We start from the raw sequence: 27,407 nt of genomic DNA on the forward strand, positions 1-27,407 counted from the left end.
AATAAAAGCACGATATGTGTGCTGTCTGGATAAATATGTTTAAATGTAGATATTTTATTAAACGATTGATTGATGAGTCGTATTTAAATGGTAAAGTCACATTCAGTGGTGGAAGAAGTACTCAGACCTTTACTTGACTTAACTCAACTGTAAAATAATGTGTTCAATAATTCAGCTGTGCAATACTTAATTGATTAATACTGCAGTTATACCGTACATTCAAGAAATATTCTTATTCATTTCTAATTTATGCCATTTTTGCATTTATACTTAATAGAACCCACTACTCAGCATTTTGTTTTTACTTATTTGCGCTCTGGTTATTTCTTATATATATTTTCTTGCACATCTAAATCCAAATATTTATACATATTTCTTATATTCTCATTTTAATTATTTTAAATTTTAGAACTTACTTATTTCTTTACATATATTGTGTTTATATTGTAGTATTATATTTTAAATGTTACATACTTCTTTATTTCTATCTTCATACATTTCTTTCTGTTACAAAAATCAACTGTAACGTCCAAATTCCAGTCAAAATTATACAATTTAGTAGTTTTTTTATTGATCTTGTACTGTGCACAATGGTAGAATGTGACGATGCACAATGGTAGAATGTGACGATGCACAATGGTAGAATGTGATGATGCACAATGGTAGAATGTGATGATGCACAATGGTAGAATGTGATGATGCTCAGGGTAAACGTCATGGCCAAAGGCTCCATTGTGTGCCCATAGCCTCCTGTAGTGGATATTGGAGGATTTTGGAGCCAGATTCTCTTTCAAGAGGTAGAAAACCCATTTGGCACACTTGGAGAGTCCTCCTGGTCCTATCCGGACTAAAACCTTTGTAGAATCTATGTGCTTTGTGTTATTTATATCTGCTTTGGCTCAGTTGTAGTCGAGGAGTTGCTGAATGGATTCAGTGGCGTCTCCGTGCACGGCATCATTTATATAATGCTGTTATCCACTGTCTCATCTAGAGAACATTTTAGGAGAGGATAAAAATGTTTCCTTTGGTTCATCACAGTTTACTCAGACAGAGTAACAGTCACAATGTTACTGACACTGTAACGACGGAGTATTAGGGCCACATTGAGGAAAAAAAATCATCTGAGATTTAGAGAATAAAGTCATAATATTATAAAGTAGTAATTTTTTGTGTTATTTTCTTTTCTTCTCGTAAAGTTATGACTTTATTCTCGTAATATTATGACTTTATTCTGTAAATCTCAGATGTTATTTCCCTCAATGTGGCCCTAATCCTCCGTAGTACATTGTCTCTTTGGCCCTCACTGCATTAGACTGATATTCTATATACTGAGACTATAAACTGTGTTACCTTCATCACAATGATCAAATGTTTTGCGCCTCCAGACAGATTTTTTTTGCCTAAAATGTCTTTTTTGATAGTAAAGGTTGCTGACCTTGACCTCTGACCTCTGACCCCTGACCCCTGACCTCTGGACTAGGAGAACCACACCAGTAGATATTGATGCTTTAGTTGTGAAAGGAGGATCCGGATGTTCTGCAGGGTTTCAGTTTGTAACTTTGTATCAGCTGCTGTAGTGAATCACTTCCACACCACGGCCTCTCCTCTGCTCTCCTCTGCTCGGCTTGTTCCCGTGTTTCTGCTGCTTCTACCGAACCGCCCTCCAGAACCGGACCAGCCTCGGGCTGCTCGTAGATTACATCCGGTTAAAGAGAGACTCTGCGGGCGGAACCGAGCCGCTGAGCTGATCTGACTCCACCGGGACCATCTCCTCGGTATCTCCTCCGGTAGTTCTCTCATGATGGCAGCAGGCCGCCCGGTCCCGGTCCCGGTCCCGGTCCCGGTCCTCTGCGTCTTGCTGTGTTGGTGTCTCCGCCTCGGAGGCTGCTTCAACCTGGACTCTGAGAACCCGTCCGTGTTCAGCGGACCGGAGAGGAGCTACTTCGGATTCTCAGTGGACTTCTTCAAACCTCAGAACAACCAGAAGTAAGAAGATCATTATGATCAGTTATTACATGATCAATACTTCTACAGGACTGGCTTTCACTTCATCACTTCATCACTTCATCACTTCATCACTTCATCACTTCACTCACTTCATCACTTCACTCACTTCATCACTTCACTCACTTCATCACTTCATCACTTCACTCACTTCATCACTTCATCACTTCATCACTTCATCACTTCACTCACTTCATCACTTCACTCACTTCATCACTTCATCACTTCATCACTTCACTCACTTCATCACTTCACTCACTTCATCACTTCACTCACTTCATCACTTCACTCACTTCATCACTTCATCACTTCATCACTTCACTCACTTCATCACTTCATCACTTCACTCACTTCATCACTTCACTCACTTCATCACTTCACTCACTTCATCACTTCATCACTTCACTCACTTCATCACTTCACTCACTTCATCACTTCATCACTTCATCACTTCACTCACTTCATCACTTCATCACTTCACTCACTTCATCACTTCACTCACTTCATCACTTCATCACTTCACTCACTTCATCACTTCACTCACTTCATCACTTCATCACTTCATCACTTCACTCACTTCATCACTTCACTCACTTCATCACTTCATCACTTCATCACTTCACTCACTTCATCACTTCACTCACTTCATCACTTCACTCACTTCATCACTTCATCACTTCATCACTTCACTCACTTCATCACTTCACTCACTTCATCACTTCACTCACTTCATCACTTCATCACTTCATCACTTCACTCACTTCATCACTTCACTCACTTCATCACTTCATCACTTCACTCACTTCATCACTTCACTCACTTCATCACTTCACTCACTTCATCACTTCATCACTTCACTCACTTCATCACTTCACTCACTTCATCACTTCATCACTTCACTCACTTCATCACTTCATCACTTCATCACTTCACTCACTTCATCACTTCACTCACTTCATCACTTCATCACTTCACTCACTTCATCACTTCACTCACTTCACTCACTTCATCACTTCACTCACTTCATCACTTCATCACTTCACTCACTTCACTCACTTCATCACTTCACTCACTTCATCACTTCATCACTTCACTCACTTCATCACTTCATCACTTCATCACTTCACTCACTTCATCACTTCACTCACTTCATCACTTCATCACTTCACTCACTTCATCACTTCATCACTTCACTCACTTCACTCACTTCATCACTTCACTCACTTCATCACTTCATCACTTCACTCACTTCATCACTTCACTCACTTCATCACTTCATCACTTCATCACTTCATCACTTCACTCACTATATGTAAACAGAAGTAGTAGTACTACAAGAAGTAGTAGTACTACAGTGTAGAGATACTCTGTTACAAGTAAAAGTGCATTCGAAGTAGAATAAAGTACCGAAAGTAAAAGTACTCATTATGCAGACTAATATACTACAGTATATTATTGTTTATATTTATTGATGCTTTCATCACTCTGTTATTAAAATAAGCTTCACCTTTACCAGCATGTGGAGCTACTTTTAATAACAGTACTACATTACTGGTTTTCAGTTGATCTTTTTGCAGTTCTTTACTTACTATATGTAAGCAGAAGTAGTAGTACTACAGTGTACAATACTCTGTTACAAGTAAAAGCAAAACAAGTAAAAGTCCTGCATTCAAAGTGTTACTAAAATAAAGTACCGAAAGTAAAAGTACTCATTATGCAGACTAATATACTACAGTATATTATTGTTTATATTTATTGATGCTTCCATCACGTTAATGTTGCAGCTGGTAAAGGTGGAGCTGCTTTTAATGACTTTATATACTGCTGGTAGTTTAATCTATAATAATACATCATTTATTAGTTGATTATATTTAGTTTTATTAATCTGAATCTGTAAAGTAACTGAAGCTGTTAGAGAGATGTAGTGGAGTAGAAGTATAAAGTAGCACGAAATGGAAATACTCAAGTAAAGTACAAATACCTCAAATGTGTACTTAAGTAGGCTACCTGAGTAAATGTACTCGGTTACATTCCACTACTGCCTTTTTGATGATGTTAAGCTGATATTAAAAAAATTCTTTAACTTCATAAAAACATGAACATTTCGAGTAAATTTGCATAAAAGTAAATTAGTGAAAACAGCAAAATTAGATCCCCCAAAAATGTAGTTTATCCTCCTCAGTGTGCCATGAAATTAATACTTAACTAGTATAATTAATCAATAATAGTTTTCAGCTTTGTGATGATGCATTTTGCAGCTTTTTATAGAGTTTATTTGGCTCATAAAGGAAGAATTCATCTTTCAGTTTATTACAAACATCTGGAGATACATAAATAATTAGACTATAATCTGTAAAGTAACTGAAGCTGTCAGATAAATGTACAATATTTGTCTCTGAAGAAGTATAACGTTACATAAAATGGAAATACTCAAGCAAAATACCTTGAATTTGTACTTCAGTACGGTATTTGAGTAAATTGTAGTTTTCCACCACTATAATTAAGGAGGTTTAACCCTTAAATGTAAGGTGTGTTTAAGCAGCTGGTGCTATAAACCTGCCAACTTAACAGGTTTTAATGGAGCCTCAGGTTGTATTTTAGGTCAGGTCTCAGATTTAGAGATGATTCAAGTTTTCTGAAACTGTTTTTGTCACCAAGTGTTAATATTTTCATTTCATACGGCGTCTCAGTGGAACGTCTGTGGTATCATGTGACACTGGATGTCTCTAGTTTTCCTCTTCTTGTTTCCTGCTGTTTTAAAAAGATAACGGGCAACAAATGATCTCTTCCAAACTTCTTTTAGTATTTATTTTTTTGTGCATATTTTGTCTTTAATATTAGACGCCCTTAAACAGATTTACTGTTTTATAGCAGTTTTATATAGTAAAATGGACTTTTTATGTTATATTTCCGTGTAATTCCATACCACATGATTCTATATATTAAACATCCTCCGGTAACAAAAGAAAACCATCAGTCATACCATCGTATATATACATCTGCATCATTCCACCTTACACGTCTTCATGTGTTTCTAATAAATTGTGTGCTGATTGAATAGCAGAAGAAAGAAAAGAGAGTTTATTCTGATGAAGAGCTTTTTTCACTTCCTGTTTTTATTTTATGAAACAACATGTTGAGTCGTACCCAGTAAAAAATACATTTAAAAATAGATGTCAACTCAGGAATTAAGCTTTACTTCAAAGCGACACGTTCCTCTCAGATGTGTTGAAGGATTACAGGAGTTTCTGTTGAAATCTTCTTGAAAAAGCTGCATCAGTCCATAAAACTGACTCAGCGTCTATAAACGGCACAGAGTCGAACAGATGAGGCTTAAACAGTTTAGTGTTTCATCGTCGTCGCCTACGTCCTGTCTTCATCACCTACATCCTGTCTTCATCGCCTATGTCCTATCGTTGTCGCCCACAACACCTATGTCCTGTCTTCATTGCCTACGTCCTGTCGTCGTCGCCTACGTCCTGTCTTCATCGCCTACGTCCTGTCTTCATCACCTACATCCTGTCTTCATCGCCTATGTCCTATCGTTGTCGCCCACAACACCTATGTCCTGTCTTCATTGCCTACGTCCTGTCGTCGTCTCCTACGTCCTGTCTTCATCGCCTACGTCCTGTCGTCGTCGCCTATGTCCTGTCTTCATCACCTATGTCCTGTTGTCGTCGTCATCTTCATCGCCTACGTCCTGTCGTCGTCACCTACATCCTGTCTTCATCGCCTATGTCCTATCGTTGTCGCCAACAACACCTATGTCCTGTCTTCATCGCCTATGTCCTATCGTTGTCGCCCACAACACCTATGTCCTGTCTTCATTGCCTACGTCCTGTCGTCGTCGCCTACGTCCTGTCTTCATCGCCTACGTCCTGTCGTCGTCGCCTACGTCCTGTCTTCATCGCCTACGTCCTGTCGTCGTCTCCTACGTCCTGTCTTCATTGCCTGTGTCCTATCGTTGTCGCCCATAACACCTACGTCCCGTCCTCTTCACCTGCGTCCCGTCGTCTTCACCTGCGTCCCGTCGTCTTCACCTACGTCCCGTCGTCTTTACCTACAGCATCTCCAACTTTGATAACCTTTTCAAGCAGCAACGTGACTCACGTTACGCAGTTATAAATATGTCCTCACATTATAATTAACATCATGATATGGCACATTTATATCATATAACACTTCTACCGGTACTTTAGTCAACAGTATCATATGGCACACCTCTATTTCAGACCTCAGAATGTAAACCGTAGCTTGTATCAGACCCTTAATCCATCCTCTTCCTCTTCCCCTTCCTCAGGTCGGATGTTCTGATTGGAGCTCCTCGGGCGAACACGACCTCCCCCAGCAGTGTGGAGGAGAGGGGGGCGGTGTACAGCTGTCCCTGGAGGAGCTCCTCCTGCCAGCAGCTGCAGTTTGACAGCACAGGTACCCAAACTACTCTCACTGATGTTTTATGTTTTCATAAAACCTTCGTCACTTTAAACTGTTTATAGTCACCTTAGAAACCCTGAGACTGAGAACCTGTTTCCCTCCGTTAACCCTCCACTCCCTCCCCAACAGTTCACTCTTCGTTGTATTTAAGTAATACATAAGTAATAAGTAATATAGTCGGTCATTTCCCTCTCTGATAAGCGGCCTCGGCAGCTCTCCCAGTGAGCAGTAACAGGGTGGGATTGACGGGATAATGAGGGCTCGGCTGCTGCTGTCTCGTGTCGGGACACATTGAGGAATGTGAGGTGAAGCAGGAGGTGTGTGGACTCGTTTGTGGAGGTGAACGTGATGCAAACTGCTCTCTCAAACAGAGGTGGTAATAACTGTTATTCATTGTTTGGAAGAACAACAGTGAAGGAGACGGGAGCTGCTCTGTCTTCGCTGTATTGTTATCGTTTCCTCTGTTAAATCCAGCAGCACATTACAGCCGCTTGGTCCGTTAACGCCTCATGTGTCTCTGGTAGAGAATGATCACCTGAATCTGCAGCTCCTCTCTCCTCTCAGCTTCACCGAGCTTCATAGTGACTTTCAGCTCGTGGTTTATCCGACGTTTTACTGTTCTGGTTCACTCTCACGGCTCTCGTAGCGTCTTTTTCAGAGAAGAAGCTGTAAAAAGCCACCGTACACTACCTGCTCAGGTACACCATACACAACCTGCTCAGGTACACTGTACACTACCTGCTCAGGTACACCATACACTACCTGCTCAGGTATACCATACACAACCTGCTCAGGTACACCATACACTACCTGCTCAGGTACACCGTACACTACCTGCTCAGGTACACCATACACAACCTGCTCAGGTACACCGTACACTACCTGCTCAGGTACACCGTACACTACCTGCTCAGGTACACCGTACACTACCTGCTCAGGTATACCATACACAACCTGCTCAGGTACACCATACACTACCTGCTCAGGTACACCGTACACTACCTGCTCAGGTACACCATACACAACCTGCTCAGGTACACTGTACACTACCTGCTCAGGTACACCGTACACTACCTGCTCAGGTACACCGTACACTACCTGCTCAGGTATACCATACACAACCTGCTCAGGTACACTGTACACTACCTGCTCAGGTACACCGTACACTACCTGCTCAGGTACACCGTACACTACCTGCTCAGGTACACCGTACACTACCTGCTCAGGTACACCGTACACTACCTGCTCAGGTACACTGTACACTACCTGCTCAGGTACACCGTACACTACCTGCTCAGGTACACCGTACACTACCTGCTCAGGTACACCGTACACTACCTGCTCAGGTACACCGTACACTACCTGCTCAGGTACACCGTACACTACCTGCTCAGGTACACCATACACAACCTGCTCAGGTACTCCGTTCACAACCTGCTCAGGTACACCGTACACTACCTGCTCAGGTACACCGTACACCACCTGCTCAGGTACTCCGTTCACTACCTGCTCAGGTACACCGTACACCACCTGCTCAGGTACAGCGTACGCTACCTGCTCAGGTACACCGTACGCTACCTGCTCAGGTAAACCGTATACCATCTGCTCAGGTACACCGTACACTACCTGCTCAGGTACACCGTACACTACCTGCTCAGGTACACCGTACACTACCTGCTCAGGTAAACCGTATACCATCTGCTCAGGTACACCGTACACTACCTGCTCAGGTACACCGTACACTACCTGCTCAGGTAAACCGTATACCATCTGCTCAGGTACACCGTACACTACCTGCTCAGGTAAACCGTACACTACCTGCTCAGGTACACCGTACACTACCTGCTCAGGTAAACCGTATACCACCTGCTCAGGTACACCGTACGCTACCTGCAGACAGACACAAACGTAGTGGAGCATTAAGCAGCTAAAAGAGACAGATATTCCCCTCATGAGGTGGTGGAGACCAAAAACGGAGCTAAGAGAATACTGGACCAATCTGCTGAATCCGCCTTTTAAATAGCGATGGGAGTACTGATGGTGATGGTTTGATTCCTGTTACACCCAAAACACACCTATATGATTAATGAAGAGACTAAATATAATCCCTTTACCTCTTGCGCCTTACTTTGCTCCCAGATTATGCGCCGCTTAACTATCAAAAGTGGAGTTGGACACGCCCTAAATGACCTTTAGACCATAAGATGAAATAGAGCCAAAGACTCCGAATGAATCATCATGTTTTCTATCAAGCTTTCCAGACTTTAACTTCAATTATTGCACAATTATTAATGAATATTTAAGTTCATGGAGACTTTGTCTCAGACTCGTGGAAAGTTTTGGTTTTATGTCAGAAAACAAACGTCCTGTTGGTCCAGACCACAACGTCTGATGTTTCCTGTCTCTATCTCTACTGACACGGACAAATAAAAACATACAGAAGGACGTCACTTATAGGGACAAATCTACATACTGTACATGGTCGATAACAGAGAGCACAGGAAGCAGCAGCTGGGTAGTTGCTGGTTTATCAGCGTCACATCGGGTGTGGTCAGTATTTCCTCATGATAAAGATTTAATAATCAGTATGCATGTCGGTGTTATTTCAAAACACGTCTGACCCTCTATTGAAACACCGCAGCCTCTCCAAACCACCGCTGACTAACCTCGGTGACTTACAGCTTTCACAACCCGCCTCTTATGAGCTTTACGGCTCTACCAGTAGTCACTCTTTAACTGTTTCTCTGCTGGAGAGTCTGAAGTACAAAACGTCTCAGAAAGAACAGAAAATAGAGCAGAAACCAGTCAGAGAGTGATGATGCAACTTAAACGGTCTCCTTTAGTGAAACAGTTCATGTAGCAACAACTGACTGATGCCCTGCAGGCATCAACTAGATTCTTCATTATTTATCAGGAGACTGGCAGCTACGCTTCTTCTTCTGCTTCTTCTGCTTCTTCTTCAAAGCTCCAATGTTCATGAAAATAAACGACTACATTTTGAGGTCATGGTACATGTAGGGGGGCAAAGTTCAGACTTTTATCTCTAGAACTGTATTTTTGAAAGTATTTTGAATTCTCTCCTCATGTGAACCGTTGTCACTTGGTTTGTCACTAATGGAGCAATAAATCTTTATTAAGATAATATACTGACATCTCTGTGATGTCTAGATGTTTCTACAGTGCAGTATTATTACTTTTACTGTAACAGAGTATTTTTACAGTGTAGTATTATTACTTTTACTGTAACAGAGTATTTTTATAGTGTAGTATTAGTACCTTTACTGTAACAGAGTGTTTTTACAGTGTAGTATTAGTACCTTTACTGTAACAGAGTGTTTTTACAGTGTGGTATTAGTACCTTTACTGTAACAGAGTGTTTTTACAGTGTGGTATTAGTACCTTTACTGTAACAGAGTGTTTTTACAGTGTGGTATTAGTACTTTTACTGTGACAGTATTTTTACAGTGTAGTATTAGTACTTTTACTGTGACAGTATTTTTACAGTGCAGTATTATTACTTTTACTGTAACAGAGTGTTTTTACAGTGTGGTATTAGTACCTTTACTGTAACAGAGTATTTTTATAGTGTAGTATTAGTACCTTTACTGTAACAGAGTATTTTTATAGTGTAGTATTAGTACCTTTACTGTAACAGAGTGTTTTTACAGTGTAGTATTAGTACCTTTACTGTAACAGAGTGTTTTTACAGTGTGGTATTAGTACCTTTACTGTAACAGAGTGTTTTTACAGTGTGGTATTAGTACCTTTACTGTAACAGAGTATTTTTACAGTGTGGTATTAGTACCTTTACTGTAACAGAGTGTTTTTACAGTGTAGTATTAGTACTTTTACTGTAACAGAGTGTTTTTACAGTGTGGTATTAGTACCTTTACTGTAACAGAGTGTTTTTACAGTGTGGTATTAGTACTTTTACTGTGACAGTATTTTTACAGTGTAGTATTAGTACTTTTACTGTGACAGTATTTTTACAGTGCAGTATTATTACTTTTACTGTAACAGAGTGTTTTTACAGTGTGGTATTAGTACCTTTACTGTAACAGAGTATTTTTATAGTGTAGTATTAGTACCTTTACTGTAACAGAGTATTTTTATAGTGTAGTATTAGTACCTTTACTGTAACAGAGTGTTTTTACAGTGTAGTATTAGTACCTTTACTGTAACAGAGTGTTTTTACAGTGTGGTATTAGTACCTTTACTGTAACAGAGTGTTTTTACAGTGTGGTATTAGTACCTTTACTGTAACAGAGTATTTTTACAGTGTGGTATTAGTACCTTTACTGTAACAGAGTGTTTTTACAGTGTAGTATTAGTACTTTTACTGTAACAGAGTGTTTTTACAGTGTGGTATTAGTACCTTTACTGTAACAGAGTGTTTTACAGTGTAGTATTAGTACTTTTACTGTAACAGAGTGTTTTTACAGTGTGGTATTAGTACCTTTACTGTAACAGAGTATTTTTACAGTGTGGTATTAGTACTTTTACTGTAACAGAGTGTTTTACAGTGTAGTATTAGTACTTTTACTGTAACAGAGTGTTTTTACAGTGTGGTATTAGTACCTTTACTGTAACAGAGTATTTTTACAGTGTGGTATTAGTACTTTTACTGTAACAGAGTGTTTTTACAGTGTAGTATTAGTACCTTTACTGTAACAGAGTATTTTTACAGTGTGGTATTATTACTTTTACTGTAACAGAGTGTTTTTACAGTGTAGTATTAGTACCTTTACTGTAACAGAGTGTTTTTGCAGTGTAGTATTAGTACCTTTACTGTAACAGAGTGTTTTTACAGTGTAGTATTAGTACCTTTACTGTAACAGAGTATTTTTACAGTGTGGTATTAGTACCTTTACTGTAACAGAGTATTTTTACAGTGTGGTATTAGTACCTTTACTGTAACAGAGTGTTTTTACAGTGTAGTATTAGTACCTTTACTGTAACAGAGTGTTTTTACAGTGTGGTATTAGTACTTTTACTGTAACAGAGTGTTTTTACAGTGTAGTATTAGTACTTTTACTGTAACAGAGTGTTTTTACAGTGTGGTATTAGTACCTTTACTGTAACAGAGTGTTTTTACAGTGTAGTATTAGTACTTTTACTGTAACAGAGTGTTTTTACAGTGTAGTATTAGTACTTTTACTGTAACAGAGTGTTTTACAGTGTAGTATTAGTACTTTTACTGTAACAGAGTGTTTTTACAGTGTAGTATTAGTACTTTTACTGTAACAGAGTGTTTTTGCAGTGTAGTATTAGTACCTTTACTGTAACAGAGTGTTTTTACAGTGTGGTATTAGTACTTTTACTGTAACAGAGTGTTTTTACAGTGTAGTATTAGTACTTTTACTGTAACAGAGTGTTTTTACAGTGTGGTATTAGTACCTTTACTGTAACAGAGTATTTTTACAGTGTGGTATTATTACTTTTACTGTAACAGAGTGTTTTTACAGTGTGGTATTAGTACCTTTACTGTAACAGAGTATTTTTACAGTGTGGTATTATTACTTTTACTGTAACAGAGTATTTTTACAGTGTGGTATTAGTACCTTTACTGTAACAGAGTATTTTTACAGTGTAGTATTAGTACCTTTACTGTAACAGAGTATTTTTACAGTGTGGTATTAGTACTTTTACTGCAGTAAAGTATCTGAAAACTTCCTCCACCAGTGTTGAAAACATTAAAGACTAAAATATATTTGGTGCACAAAAGAAAGAAGGAGGAGCTCTAAGACAGTGTTGTGTAAATAGCTGTGTGTGTGTTCGTGTGTGTGTGTGTGTGTGTGTGTGTGTGTGTGTGTGTGTGTGTGTGTGTGTGTGTGTGGTTGGTATTCTGTGGGAGACCTCAGCCATGAAAGTAGGAAGCAACAAACACAGTGATGCCCTGCCCCCCCCCTCCACACACACCATGGCCTCAATATGACACAGCTCTTTTCAGACAGAGAACATGGAACCTTTCTGGCTCCGTCTGTCTAGTGACGGTGTTCTGGTGGTCACTGGAAACAGATTTAGGTTTTAGGTTATAACTGAATTCTGCTGCTTGTGTTCTAATATATGGAGAACACTAAACAGCTAACTCTAACCTCTTGCTGTGAGGCGACAGTGCTAACCACTGCACCAGCGTGCAGCCCTCATTCACAGACGGTGTGATGAAATGCTGAATGACTTTACAGCTCAGTTATTTGTGATAATGATGAGGTCTTTGTTTCCCGGCACAGAAGGGGAATAAATAACAGCAAAAACGAAATAGGGTTTAATTGTGAGGCATTGCATCACAGCGCCATCTACTGGAACGTCTGTTCAGTTTCTGTGGTTAGACATCACGAGAGGAGACGGAAATTCATCCCGTCTCCTTTTTTCAGTAGTAATGTAGCTAAAAAACTAAAACTGAATTGAATTTACCTTCATTTTTATTTGATTTTTATTTGTTTTTTTAACTTGACAATATCGTTTCAGTTTAGTTTTTCCATCCATCCATCCATCTGCAACCGCTTATCCCGTTAGGGGTCGCGGGGGGGCTGGAGCCGATCCCAGCCGACATTGGGCGAAGGCAGGGTACACCCTGGACAGGTCGCCAGTCCATCGCAGGGCTGACACATAGAGACAGACAACCATTCACGCTCACATTCACACCTACGGGCAGCTAGTTGCTTTTATTGGAGAAGAGTTGGCAACACCGGGCTGGTTTTAGGTTGGATTCTTTTAAAATCTAACATTACCAACTCTAGCTTCAAAACCTTAGATCTCTTATTTCAACTCATGAAAAATCGTATAAAATGTGTGTTCAGTGTAGATATAAAGAGAAATAGCTGTTATCAATCAGACATGTATCAATATAAGAACAACCTGTGAGATCTCTCTGGTGGTTCTAAAGGACCACGTCTATACTGCAGTTTGTTTCTTGTATATATACGCTGATACAGATGTATATTATGTGCAGTAAGCTGATATGTTGTCAGGAGTACCTGTAGAACAGCAGCCTTCATGCTCGCTGCTGTTCAGGCCTGTTATGTCCATAAAAGGTGAATTAGTCAGCCTCAGTAAATCTCCTCTAGTGCAGCGTTAGAACAGGATGTTTAACTTTCAGCAGCCTGATAGCAGCCAGCAAACATCTGCCTCCGGGCAAGACACCAACACCCTGCAGGCTCTGATAGAAACAGATAGAAACGGATAGAAACTGACGGAATCTGATAGAAACGGATAGAAACTGACGGAATCTGATAGAAACAGATAGAAACGGATAGAAACTGACGGAATCTGATAGAAACGGATAGAAACGGATAGAAACTGATAGAAACGGATAGAATCTGATAGAAACGGATAGAAACTGACGGAATCTGATAGAAACGGATAGAAACTGATAGAAACTGATAGAATCTGATAGAAATGGATAGAATCTGATAGAAACTGATAAAAATCTGATAGAATCTGATAGAAACGGATAAAAACTGACGGAATCTGATAGAATCTGATAGAAACTGATAGAAACTGATAGAAACTGATAGAATCTGATAGAAACTGATAGAAACTGATAGAAACTGATAGAAACTGATAGAAACTGATAGAATCTGATAGAAACTGATGGAAACTGATGGAATCTGATAGAAACTGATGAAAACTGATGGAAACTGATGGAATCTGATAGAAACTGATAGAAACTGATAGAATCTAATGGAATCTGATAGAAACTGATGGAATCTGATAGAAACTGATGGAATCTGATGGAATCTGATAGAAACTGATAGAAACTGATAGAATCTAATGGAATCTGATAGAAACTGATGGAATCTGATAGAAACTGATGAATCTGATAGAAACTGATGGAAACTGATAGAATCTGATGGAATCTGATAGAAACTGATAGAAACTGATAGAAACTGACAGAAATGGATAGAAACTGACGGAAACTGACAGAAACTGATAGAAACTGATAGAAACTGATGGAAACTGATATAAACTGATGGAAACTGATGGAAACTGATAAAGAAACTGACAGAAACTGCTGTAAACTGCTGTTGTTGCCTCTGGCTGTACTGCCGTCAGTGAGTGGCCTAGTTCTGAGAGTGTTCCTCCAACAATAGAGCTCTTTGTTGTTGATCTAACCTTCGTGATTTGCTGGCCAACGTTTTACTGGACCAGTGGACAGAATTAACTGGAATGCTTCAGACTCTGACTCAGCGTGGCTGTCTACCCATGATGCACCACAAGCTTTTGTTTAGTTCCTGCTGGATTTTCTTTCTTTGCTTCCAGAAGTGTGACTCGTCCAGGAATATTCTGCTTTATTGGGCAGCGTCTAACAGGAAGTGGGTGGAAAAGAAAGCTATAAATAATGTGACTCTGTGTTTTTATTATAAGTCCAGAGTTGGTCCACATTAATCCGGTTAAATATGGAAACACATCTTTTTCTCTCAGTTTCAGCTACGATTATGACCAAAATGGCATTATTTTGATCAATATTTGATCACTACTGTAGTAATACACCGACTATGGAGAATATATATAATATATATACCTCACACAACCCAAAACAAATCAGCCTTTAAACAGTAAACACAGTCAACACACCTTCCTTGTGATGGAACACCTGGATTCTGCCACCACCTGCTGGCCAATTATTACATCTACTTTAATTCCTTTATATCCAGCTGAGTGTTGCAGCCTCACAGAGCTGTTATCATAGCGGTCGACTGTCTTTGTTTCCCGTCACGTTATTGTCGACATGAACTCATCTCTTTGGTTGGGGGACAGACAAAGAGACAAAGAGTCTGTCGCCGTGGTTACAGCGCTGTTAAGATGGTAACTAGCTGGCACAAACTCTTGGCATCATGGCTGGCTTGTATCACGACCAACATAATCACAGATCGGGGATAAAAACGTCCGATTTATTGCCAAAATTTGGGAATCCAACCCCCCTAACGAACCACAATACTGCAGCCACTATTTTATCAAACAGCCAATGTTTGTCCTCAGGCCGGAGATTCCCGACCTGATGGGAAACTCCCCAACATTTCATCCCCCGACCAGGCTTACATATTCTCTGTATTGTGTCAGGTCTGTGTTGGACTGCTTCTTTTATGTCAGAGCTCGGTGGTGTTCTTGTCTTTGAACGCAGCACAACGTCAGCCAGCTGGCTCCAGGCTGAGAGGAGGACCGAGCCGGGCCAGGCTGGGCCGGCTGGCTCTTTATTACCAAACAGTCTAGAAATAAAGACACAAAACTCTGCTGCTTTTTTTGACAACAGCTGCTAGGTGGCGCTGCCGCCATTTTGGACTGAATGAGTCTGTGGTCATGGATGTATAAAGAGACGTCAGTTAATGAACCTCCCAGTACGAACACTCAAATAACCTTCTTAAGTTCTCTTAAATTACTTAATTTATGCCCTCAAATTAGTCATCTGTGTCCTCGAGTAAGAGAGAGTCCACTCAGCCTGCAAACATATAATCAAGGATCTCTTATGAACAACATGAGCAACTTATTTCTCTCATTGCTTCTGCAGTGGATTAAATAGAAATAAAAAATAGGAGATAATAATATGGGAAGAATGACAATTAAATAACTAAATAAAGAGTTTGTAATTTATATATATATATCTTTTATATACTTTATTTTTTCCCCTTTTGTTCAAGGTTGTTTTCATATATGCAATTTACAGTTTGTAATTACAAAAGTTTATAAGCCAATTTTTAAGTAATTGAGCTTAGAAACAAACAAAATAAGTACACAAGAGAAAACAACATCAGCATTAGAAATTAAAATAAATAAAAAATAATAATAATAATAATACAAAAAAAAAATGATATTAAAAATACGATAAAAATAAAAATAAATAATTTATATTTAGCGATTTCAGCAGAGCTTGAGAGCTGTATATTCCAAGAAGTCTTTTAATAGTGATTATCTGCTCCGATCTGATATTCATAAATTTACCTAAATGTTGATTAAATATGTATCTGACTCATAATAACAGCTTTAGATACTAAACCTCATTTTTCAGGAGCTACTTGATCCAAATACTGAAATCCTGAAGCACCGGATGACATTCTTGATCTGATATGAGAGAACGTTGACGTGATGCGATCCACTCGTTGGATTTATTGGAACTACAAACACACGCTGGTGTTACAGAGTGGAGCGTCTTCCCTCACAGATGATCTTTGGTCGAGTTCACATAAAACAAACAGCAACAACAGTTTAATTTTGTTCATCAAGTTACTCACATAATTATTATTTAATGACTTCTGATCTGAAGTCAGCTACATCTGAAACTGAGAAGCAAAAAGACTTATATATCCATGATTAAAGAATTGAATTAATTAATTAATAATTAAAGCCGCAAGCGGCATTTCGCGGGTTATAGCCTTTCGCGCTCAAAGCGCCACTAGCGCCTAGAGTATGTGCACCAAATTTGATAAAATTCTGTCCACCGGATCTTGCGATACAAGTTTCTGATATTTGTGGCGCCCCCTATGGGTCAAGCGGAAAATGCTTTGGTACGCCCATTCCCAAACACGTATTGAAGACATCTACCAAGATTTATGATGATTGGACTAATGGTCAATGAATTATGGCCAATTTCCTGCTAAGCCCCTCCAATTGAAAAGTTTGTTGGTCAACAGATTCATAACGCAATGAGGTATCAACACGCTTTATGCAACTTTAGATGACATTAGTCCAATAATGATCCACAGAAAATTTGGTAGCAATCGGACCAACGGTTTAGGAGGAGATGTCAAAAATCAGTTTTTCAAAAAATCCAATATGGCGGAAAATCATCATTTCCAGTTATTGTGCCAAGTTTCATGTTTCTAGCTCATTCCAGCTCACGGCAAATTGCGCTTCTTCGGCAGACAACGAATAATAAATAAAATTCACACAAAAACAATAGGGTTATGCCCCTTCGGGGCTATAACCCTAATTAATAATCTCTCTGTTGTTACAGATGACAGGAGGAACGCTGAAGGAGCTCAGATGGAGTTTAAATCCAAGCAGTGGTTCGGTGCCTCGGTACGATCTGATGGAGAACACATCCTGGTGAGAAAGAGGATATACATAAATCCTACCTTACATTTTATATCCCATTAATTAATTAATCACCCATTTTATTGTATTTCTATTTTTTATTATTTTATTGTTTTTTTATTAATCACTTATTTTATTGTATTTCATTTGTGTGATTTTATTATATTTTATTAATCACTTATTTTATTGTATTTAATTTGTATGAGTTTATTTTATTTTATTTATATTTATTTTATTATTTTATTAATCTATTTTTTTTTTACTTCACACTGTTTTATTACTATTACTGCTTGCCTTTTAATTCTGACTTGAATTCTCTTCTATAGTTTCTCTTGTAATTCTTATTTTTATTTTCATACTTATAATTATTTATTTTTTAGTTCCTCTTTTTATCTGTACTTATTCTCAATATCTTCTCTTCTATATTAATGTATTGTGTGTTTTCCAGGCCTGTGCTCCTCTGTATCAGTGGTCGACCTTCGGTGTTTCTGAGCGCGAGCCGGTGGGAACGTGTTACCTGAAGAAAGGAGGGACGGTGGTCGAGTACTCGCCCTGCAGATCAGGTCCGTTCTCTTCTGTTCTCCGTCTGTCTGAAGTGTTCTACTATAGATGTTACCCTACTGTTATCTTTAATAATAAAATATTAATAATAATCATAATTATTATAATTCATCATCTGTTTACCTTTTTTAATTATATATAATTGGATGTTTTATTTGTGTGTCCAGGTCCCGGCTCACCTGAGATGCAGGGCTTCTGCCAGGCCGGCTTCAGTGTGGACTTCATGAAGGTATTTTTTACAGTGTGGTGTTAGTGAAGGATCTGATCACTTCATCAGTGACCTCACGGGGCCCAATAACGAGTGAAAGTAATTAAAAGCTCCTTCTTTGTGGTTTCAGAAGAACAACAGAGTGGTGGTGGGAGGACCTGGCAGCTTCTACTGGCAGGGTGAGTTGTTGCAGTCTGTCTTTACACGTATACCAATATTTTAGCATTCGGTTGTACTTAGCTCCGCCCTCTCATGTCACTTCTGGTTGCAAAAAACCAAGATGGCGACGGCTAAAAACCAAGATGGTGACGACCAAAATGCCAAACTCTAGGTTTCAAAACGGTAGTCCAAAAACCAATGGTTTACTTCTTATATACAGTCTCTGGTTGTGAGCTGATTTTGCTTCGGTGGTGTTAACCAATCAAACAACAGTAGCTCATTATTTCTTTATATATATATATATATATACTATATATTTATATTTTATTGAACATCTTTCTGGTACATGGCCGAAGGTGCTATGTGGTGAAACTGAAATATGTTCATAACAACTTGTTTCCAGCTGTGGTTGTTCTGGTTGGAGAACCCGTGGAGGTTCTGACCACTAGAGACGCTGTGGAGCTGCGTGTTCATGAGTGGATCCTTCTGTTGTTTTAGGACGGACGCGTAGTCGGTTCACATTCCTGCTGCTGTTCCACTGAGGGACGGCCGGCGGCTCTAATGAGCAGAGAAGTGTTAGACTTTAAAAACCCGTCTTAACCCCCTCGGTCAACAGAACCGTATAGAACCCCATTTACCATTTACTGCAGCCCCATCGTCACCTTTAAGAAGGAGGTGACAGGTCAGACAGGGTGTGTGTGTGTGTAGTAATGTTTGTGTTTGTTTGTGTGTGTAGTTTGTTAGTCTGACATTATAGGGTATGTGTGTGTGTGTGTGTTTGTGAGTGTGTGTGTGTGTGTTTGTGAGTGTGAGTGTGAGTGTGAGTGTGTGTGTGTGTGTGTGTGTGTGTGAGTGAGTGTGAGTGTGAGTGTGAGTGTGTGTGTGTGTGTGTGTGTGTGTGTGTGTGTGTGTGTGTGTGTGTGTGTTAGTCTGACATTAGAGGGTGTGACACACTGAGTCAGGCTCATGTTCTCCGTTCTGCGGGGGTGTGTTGGCCTAATCACTGTTTCCTGTTGAGTCAACACTCGGCTCAGCCTCTGGTTCTCATTAGACCCTCGTTAACGCTGCGTCTCTGCGGCTCCTTTAATTACACGTTCCGTCTGTTTCTCTAAACCAAAAGTTCAGCCTATAAACAAACTGCTGTTTAAAATAACGTGTTCTCTTTCTGTTCTTTACTTCCTGATGTTCTGCTCTGTTCTCCCCCTCCTATTGTTCTCTAACCTTCTCTTCATACTGTTCTATTCTTACTGCTTTCTGCTTGTTCTCTTACGTTCTCTTCTTGTCCTCTAACGTTCTGTACTTGTTCTCTAATGTTCTGTTCTTGTTCTCTAACGTTCTCTTACGTTCTTTTCTTGTTCTCTAATGTTCTCTGCTTGTTCTCTGATGTTCTCTTCTTGTTCTCTAATGTTCTTTTCTTGTTCTCTAACGTTCTCTTACGTTCTCTTCTTGTCCTCTAACATTCTGTACTTGTTCTCTAATGTTCTCTTCTTGTTCTCTAACGTTCTCTTACGTTCTCTAACGTTCTCTGACGTTCTCTGACGTTCTCTATCATTCTCTCCCATTCTCTCCTTGTCCTCTAACCGTCTCTGCTTATTCTCTGACGTTCTCTTCTTGTTCTCTAACGTTCTCTTACGTTCTCTAACGTTCTCTGACGTTCTCTGACGTTCTCTATCATTCTCTCCCATTCTCTCCTTGTCCTCTAACCATCTCTGCTTATTCTCTGACGTTCTCTTCTTGTTCTCTAACCTTCTCTTCATATTGTTCTATTCTTACTGCTCTCTGCTTGTTCTCTGATGGTCTCTTCTTGTTCTCTAACGTTCTCTTCTTGTCCTCTAACGTTCTCTTCTTGTCCTCTAACGTTCTCTCCTTGTCCTCTAACCGTCTCTGCTTGTTCTCTGATGTTCTTTTCTTGTTCTCTAACGTTCTTTTCTTGTTCTCTGATGTTCTCTTCTTGTTCTCTAATGTTCTCTTCTTGTTCTCTAACGTTCTCTTCATACTGTTCTATTCTTACTGCTCTCTGCTTGTTCTGTGATGTTCTCTTCTTGTCCTCTAACGTTCTCTTCTTGTTCTCTAACATTCTCTTCTTGTCCTCTAACCGTCTCTGCATGTTCTCTGATGTTCTCTTCTTGTCCTCTAACGTTCTCTTCTTGTTCTCTAACGTTCTTTTCTTGTTCTCTAATGTTCTTTTCTTGTTCTCTAACGTTCTCTTCTTGTTCTCTAACGCTCTCTAACGTTCTCTTCATACTGTTCTATTCTTACTGCTCTCTTCTTGTTCTCTGATGTTCTCTTCTTGTCCTCTAACGTTCTCCTCTTGTTCTCTAACGTTCTCTAACATTCTCTTGTTCTCTAACGTTCTCTTCTTGTTCTCTAACGTTCTCTTCTTGTCCTCTAACGTTCTTTTCTTGTTTTCTGACATTCTGTTCTTGTCCTCTAACGTTCTCTCCTTGTCCTCTAATGTTCTCTTCTTGTCCTCTAACGTTCTCCTCTTGTTCTCTAAAATTCTCTAGTGTTCTCTTCTTGTTCTCTAACATTCTCTTCTTGTTCTCTAATGTTCTCTTTTTGTTCTCTAATGTTCTCTACTAGTTCTCTAACGTTTTCTTGTTCTCTAACGTTCTCTTGTTCTCTAACGTTCTCTTGTTCTCTAACGTTATTTTCTTGTTCTCTAACGTTCTCTTCTTGTCCTCTAACGTTCTCTCCTTGTCCTCTAACATTCTTTTCTTGTTCTCTAACGTTCTCTTCTTGTCCTCTAACGTTCTCCTCCTGTTCTCTAACGTTCTCTAATGTTCTCTTCTTGTTCTCTAACATTCTCTTCATGTTCTCTTCTTGTTCTCTAATGTTCTCTACTAGTTCTCTAACGTTCTCTTGTTCTCTAACGTTCTCTTCTTGTTCTCTAACGTTCTCTTCTTGTCCTCTAACGTTCTCTTCTTGTTTTCTGACATTCTCTCCTTGTCCTCTAACGTTCTCTCCTTGTCCTCTAATGTTCTCTTCTTATCCTCTAATGTTCTCTTCTTATCCTCTAACGTTCTCCTCTTGTTCTCTAACGTTCTCTAATGTTCTCTTCTTGTTCTCTAACATTCTCTTCTTGTTCTCTAATGTTCTCTTCTTGTTCTCTAATGTTCTCTACTAGTTCTCTAACGTTCTCTTGTTCTCTAACGTTCTCTTCTTGTTCTCTAACGTTCTCTTCTTGTCCTCTAACGTTCTCTTCTTGTTTTCTGACATTCTCTCCTTGTCCTCTAACGTTCTCTCCTTGTCCTCTAATGTTCTCTTCTTATCCTCTAACGTTCTCCTCTTGTTCTCTAACGTTCTCTAATGTTCTCTTCTTGTTCTCTAACATTCTCTTCTTGTTCTCTAATGTTCTCTTTTTGTTCTCTAATGTTCTCTACTAGTTCTCTAACATTCTCTTGTTCTCTAACGTTCTCTTGTTCTCTAACGTTCTCTTCTTGTTCTCTAACGTTCTCCAACGTTCTCCTCCTCTCTCTTCAGGTCAGCTGATTTCCGATGACGTCTCTCAGATCTTTGCCGGGTTTGACAATAATAAGTACATCACTTCGTACGTAAGCACGCTCGCCACCAAGTCGTCCAGCGCACAGTACGACGACAGTTACCTAGGTAACCACGCACACACACACACATGAATACATATGAATTCATTAAAATCACAATCAGAATAATTGAAGTGTTTGTAGTTTCACTGAAACGACGTCTCCGTGTTCTCAGGATACTCTGTGACAGTTGGAGACTTCAACGACGATGGAGAAGAAGGTGAGAACAGCGGCCATTTCAGATTAAACGTCCCTGATGATTGGCTGTCAGTGATGATGATGTCACCACCGCCGTCAGCCTGTTTTTCTGATTATTAGTTCAGTTAAAGACCTTTACCCACCAGGAGGCGTGATGAATAAACGCCACGAAAATGCAAAATACTCATCTGTGATTATTCTATGTCTAGGGCTTTTATTGTGAAAGGGAAGAACAGAAGGATCTGGTCTGCGCCAAACGGAGTAATAAAGCCTCTGTGTTGTTGTTGTTACATAAATACAGACACATTAAACCCGTTCAGAACAACCTGATTGGTTGATGCGTTTATTGACGGTACGAAAGATCAGAAAAATCTCGCCACATAATATTCACGTTCTGTGTGAAAGTCTTAACAACAGTTCAAAAACATAATATTGGCGTTAGTGATACGACACTTTCCCACCGGTTAATGAACTTGTGACAACAACGGTGTTACTGATTCATTTTATAGACCAAACCATTAATTGATTAATTGAATATTCTAAAGATTAATCGATTAATTAAATATTCTATAGATTAATTGGATGAATTGGATGATGACCCGACTAGTCAGAGTTGTGATTCTCTCTCCTCCTCAGATTATGTGACCGGAGTTCCTCGTGGAGACAAGGCGCTGGGTTACGTAAGTGATGCTCACACACACATGATCTGGTGTCTCTAGGTGTCTAGTTAATGTAGAGACCATGTGACCTCTGTACTGACCATGTGACCTCTTTAGTGAACATGTGACCTCTGTAGTGAACATGTGACCTCTGTAGAGACCATGTGACCTCTGTAGAGACCATGTGACCTCTGTAGTGACCTCTGTAGAGAGCATGTGACCTCTGAGGTGACCTCTGTAGAGACCATGTGACTTCTCTAGAACCACCTTTTGAACTGCTGATGTTGATCCTCGACGCTCAGTTGACTTCCTGTGTTGTCTTCTAGGTGAACATCTTCAGCGGAACCAACATGGAGTCCATGGTGAACTTCACAGGAACACAGGTGAGCTGGAGGAGTCGGAGATGAATCCTCCTTCTTCAGATGTCAAATACATTCTCACCTGATTAAATAAAACAAGTAAACACTCTGATTATATTTAAATGTTCGGCTTTAACGGAGCCGCTGCGTTCTCTTTATAGTTCTCTTTATATTTGATAGTTTTGAAACTAGTAGTTTTCCAGGTGAAGAGGAGAGAAACACGAGGAGGAGGATGACAGATAAAGAGGAGGAAGAGGCAAATGTTAATGACAGAGTTCCTCCTCTCTTTCCTGACCGTCCTCATAACTCGTCCTCTGAACCTCTTTTATCTGTTTCCTGTTTCCTCTCTCTGAAGTCTCCACATCTCTCTTCTCTTCAGTCTCTTAATATTTCCTGTTTTCCATCCTCCTCTTCGTCTCTTTAAATCTTCCTTTCAGCCTTTTCTCTCTCTCCTCCGATCTCGTGTTAGTCAGTCAGTGTTTTTTTGGTTTAGTGACTCTGAAAAGTCTTCCTCATGTAATTCTATGAGTCAAACCTCATGGTCAACACATGTCAACACATGGTGACCTCCTCGGCTCTCAGAGATCTACTGTTGAGAAGGATCTCCAGGTTTGATATTAAACAGATGAAACTGCAGCATCGTCTCATCTGGATCAACTTCTGCTTCAGCTCGGTGTCACCAGCAGGCAGCAGCTTCAGCTCAGTGTCACCAGCAGGCAGCAGCTTCAGCTCAGCGTCACCAGCAGACAGCAGCTTCAGCTCAGCGTCACCAGCAGACAGCAGCTTCAGCTCAGCGTCACCAGCAGACAGCAGCTTCAGCTCAGCGTCACCAGCAAACAGCAGATTTCAGCTTACTGAAACCAGCAGACAGCAGCTTCAGCTCAGTGTAACCAGCAGACAGCAGCTTCAGCTCAGTGTAACCAGCAGACAGCAGCTTCAGCTCAGAGTCACCAGCAGACAGCAGCTTCAGCTCTCTGCTGATATCAGGATCTAACAGACAGAAACGTGAATTCTTCCACTAAACTGAACAAGATGGAACTTCTTAATGAGAACAGCTGGATCTGTATCAACTCTTCTTCTTCTTCTTCTTCTTCTTCTTCTTCTTCTTCTTCTTCTTCTTCTCCTCTAATCTGCTGTGTTATGATGAACTGAGCTATAATATTAACAGTGATGTATAAACTCAGTGACCTCATTATTTCATCCCTCCTCTTCCTCCTCTCCCTCTCGTAGATGGCGGCCTACTTTGGACACTCGGTGGCAGCGACTGATGTTAATAATGACGGGTAAGTGATGATGATATGAGTTTAAAAAGAACACGAGGACTACCAGAGTACCGGGTCCGACTGGTAAAGGAGGTCAAAGGTCAAACTATCAATAATCTCTTCCACACACGGCGTTAACGAGACACACCTTTCAGTCTCCCGCAGAGGAAGTAAGCGCTGATGTGTCATAAAAACGCCGCAGCGAGCCGATTAAAAACAGGAGAAGACCACAAGTTGACGTAAATAATTCAAAACAAATAATTTACAGGTGTTTTACGAGGCAGGAAATCCATCCAGCAGGTGTTAGAGTGAGGACACGCAGGTGTGATAGAGTGAGGACACGCAGGTGTGTTAGAGTGAGGACACGCAGGTGTGTTAGAGTGAGGACACGCAGGTGTGTTAGAGTGAGGACACGCAGGTGTGTTAGAGTGAGGACACGCAGGTGTGTTAGAGTGAGGACACGCAGGTGTGATAGAGTGAGGACACGCAGGTGTGATAGAATGAGGACACGCAGGTGTGTTAGAGTGAGGACACGCAGGTGTGATAGAATGAGGACACGCAGGTGTGTTAGAGTGAGGACACGCAGGTGTGTTAGAGTGAGGACACGCAGGTGTGATAGAGTGAGGACACGCAGGTGTGATAGAATGAGGACACGCAGGTGTGTTAGAGTGAGGACACGCAGGTGTGTTAGAGTGAGGACACGCAGGTGTGATAGAGTGAGGACACGCAGGTGTGATAGAGTGAGGACACGCAGGTGTGTTAGAGTGAGGACACGCAGGTGTGTTAGAGTGAGGACACGCAGGTGTGTTAGAGTGAGGACACGCAGGTGTGATAGAGTGAGGACACGCAGGTGTGATAGAATGAGGACACGCAGGTGTGTTAGAGTGAGGACACGCAGGTGTGATAGAATGAGGACACGCAGGTGTGATAGAATGAGGACACGCAGGTGTGATAGAATGAGGACACGCAGGTGTGATAGAATGAGGACACGCAGGTGTGTTAGAGTGAGGACACGCAGGTGTGATAGAGTGAGGACACGCAGGTGTGATAGAATGAGGACACGCAGGTGTGTTAGAGTGAGGACACGCAGGTGTGATAGAGTGAGGACACGCAGGTGTGATAGAATGAGGACACGCAGGTGTGATAGAATGAGGACACGCAGGTGTGATAGAGTGAGGACACGCAGGTGTGATAGAGTGAGGACACGCAGGTGTGTTAGAGTGAGGACACGCAGGTGTGTTAGAGTGAGGACACGCAGGTGTGTTAGAGTGAGGACACGCAGGTGTGTTAGAGTGAGGACACGCAGGTGTGTTAGAGTGAGGACACGCAGGTGTGTTAGAGTGAGGACACGCAGGTGTGATAGAGTGAGGACACGCAGGTGTGATAGAATGAGGACACGCAGGTGTGTTAGAGTGAGGACACGCAGGTGTGATAGAATGAGGACACGCAGGTGTGATAGAATGAGGACACGCAGGTGTGATAGAATGAGGACACGCAGGTGTGATAGAATGAGGACACGCAGGTGTGTTAGAGTGAGGACACGCAGGTGTGATAGAGTGAGGACACGCAGGTGTGATAGAATGAGGACACGCAGGTGTGATAGAGTGAGGACACGCAGGTGTGATAGAATGAGGACACGCAGGTGTGATAGAGTGAGGACACGCAGGTGTGTTAGAGTGAGGACACGCAGGTGTGATAGAGTGAGGACACGCAGGTGTGATAGAGTGAGGACACGCAGGTGTGATAGAGTGAGGACACGCAGGTGTGATGTTCATGTTAACGATGATGAAAACAATGTGTGTCCGTCAGTCTGGTGGATCTGCTGGTCGGAGCTCCTCTCTTCATGGACCGAGGGTCGGACGGGAAACTGAGGGAGGTCGGACAGGTAGGATGCACGCATGCACACACACACGCAGCGCTACTAAGGTTAGCATGCTAACACCATAACACAATTAATGTGTACATAAATTAAGTTTTTGTTTTACTCATGAATTTGTAACTTTAATCTCGTGAATTCAGAGTTTTTTCTCGTAAAAACATTCAGTGTCATCTTCACTGTCCAAACGTGGTCATTTTAAGCCCCCCCCCCATCATGTAGTTCTATCCTAAACCCCTACTAGAACTCTAGTGGTTCTGTTGTCCAGGTGTCCGTGTATCTGGGTCGTGGTGGGTTTTCCTTCCACCCCCCTCAGATGCTCACAGGGTCGGAGGTTTACGCCAGATACGGATCCGCCATCACAGCGCTGGGAGACCTGGACATGGACGGATACAACGGTGAGGGACACCACACACACACACACACACACACACACACACACACACACACACACACACACACACACACACACACACATACACATACACTAGGTCAGGTCCAGCCCCTGACCCGGGTCAGGTCCAGACCCTGACCTGGACCTGGTCATTCCTGCCTCATCTCCCGTCTTTCGTCTCCCTCCAGATGTGGCCATCTCTGCTCCGTATGGCGGCCCCGACCGTCACGGCGTGGTCTACATCCACAACGGTCGCCCTCAGGGACCCGACGCTTCACCTTCCCAGGTAAACGCCACAACGTTAGCGGCGCCGCTCCACCGCTCTGGTCCCGACTGACGTGTTCCCCTCAGGATGATCTTTGATGATCCTGACTCCTCTAGCGCCGCCATCATGTCAACCTGTTAATGTTAATACCTGCAGACCTGCAGACATTCAGCAGCCTCAGCTGGACCATTAAGTAGCTGTTGTGCAGCTTTCCATCGTATCACATGATCTTCCTCAGTAGAATCTGGTGGTACGATACGTATCATGATACAGAAGTAACCATTCAATATACTGCTATACATTACAGTTCTCTAAGGAAGGCCATATATTACCATTTCTTTAATTCAATTTTAGAAAAACTGTCGTAGTATAAAGAACACACCAGAAATACACAACTAATATATACTGCCCCAAAACTGCATGTGATGATCATAAAGTGGGCATGTCTGTAAAGG

General features: G+C 41.0%; 1 protein-coding gene and 1 pseudogene across 1 annotated transcript in view; one reads left to right on the plus strand and one right to left on the minus strand.

Moving 5' to 3' along the window:
- Nucleotides 1–1,578: 1,578 nt before the first annotated feature.
- itgav (integrin, alpha V) overlaps nucleotides 1,579–27,407 on the plus strand; it is a 53,656-nt gene continuing 27,827 nt past the window's right edge. Inside the window, exons 1-14 of the mRNA XM_074657984.1 lie at nucleotides 1,579–1,986; nucleotides 6,305–6,432; nucleotides 17,390–17,481; nucleotides 17,918–18,032; nucleotides 18,198–18,259; nucleotides 18,369–18,417; nucleotides 21,881–22,006; nucleotides 22,115–22,159; nucleotides 22,774–22,817; nucleotides 23,123–23,179; nucleotides 24,386–24,438; nucleotides 26,227–26,302; nucleotides 26,562–26,691; nucleotides 26,876–26,973. Of these exons, the coding sequence (XP_074514085.1) occupies nucleotides 1,799–1,986; nucleotides 6,305–6,432; nucleotides 17,390–17,481; nucleotides 17,918–18,032; nucleotides 18,198–18,259; nucleotides 18,369–18,417; nucleotides 21,881–22,006; nucleotides 22,115–22,159; nucleotides 22,774–22,817; nucleotides 23,123–23,179; nucleotides 24,386–24,438; nucleotides 26,227–26,302; nucleotides 26,562–26,691; nucleotides 26,876–26,973 (1,263 nt within the window). The 5' untranslated portion in view covers nucleotides 1,579–1,798. The remainder of the gene's footprint in view (nucleotides 1,987–6,304; nucleotides 6,433–17,389; nucleotides 17,482–17,917; nucleotides 18,033–18,197; nucleotides 18,260–18,368; nucleotides 18,418–21,880; nucleotides 22,007–22,114; nucleotides 22,160–22,773; nucleotides 22,818–23,122; nucleotides 23,180–24,385; nucleotides 24,439–26,226; nucleotides 26,303–26,561; nucleotides 26,692–26,875; nucleotides 26,974–27,407) is intronic.
- LOC141782000 (uncharacterized) lies at nucleotides 20,716–21,616 on the minus strand (annotated as a pseudogene).

The sequence above is a fragment of the Sebastes fasciatus genome, chromosome 14, assembly GCF_043250625.1.
Source record: "Sebastes fasciatus isolate fSebFas1 chromosome 14, fSebFas1.pri, whole genome shotgun sequence".
NCBI classification, from domain to species: domain Eukaryota; kingdom Metazoa; phylum Chordata; class Actinopteri; order Perciformes; family Sebastidae; genus Sebastes; species Sebastes fasciatus.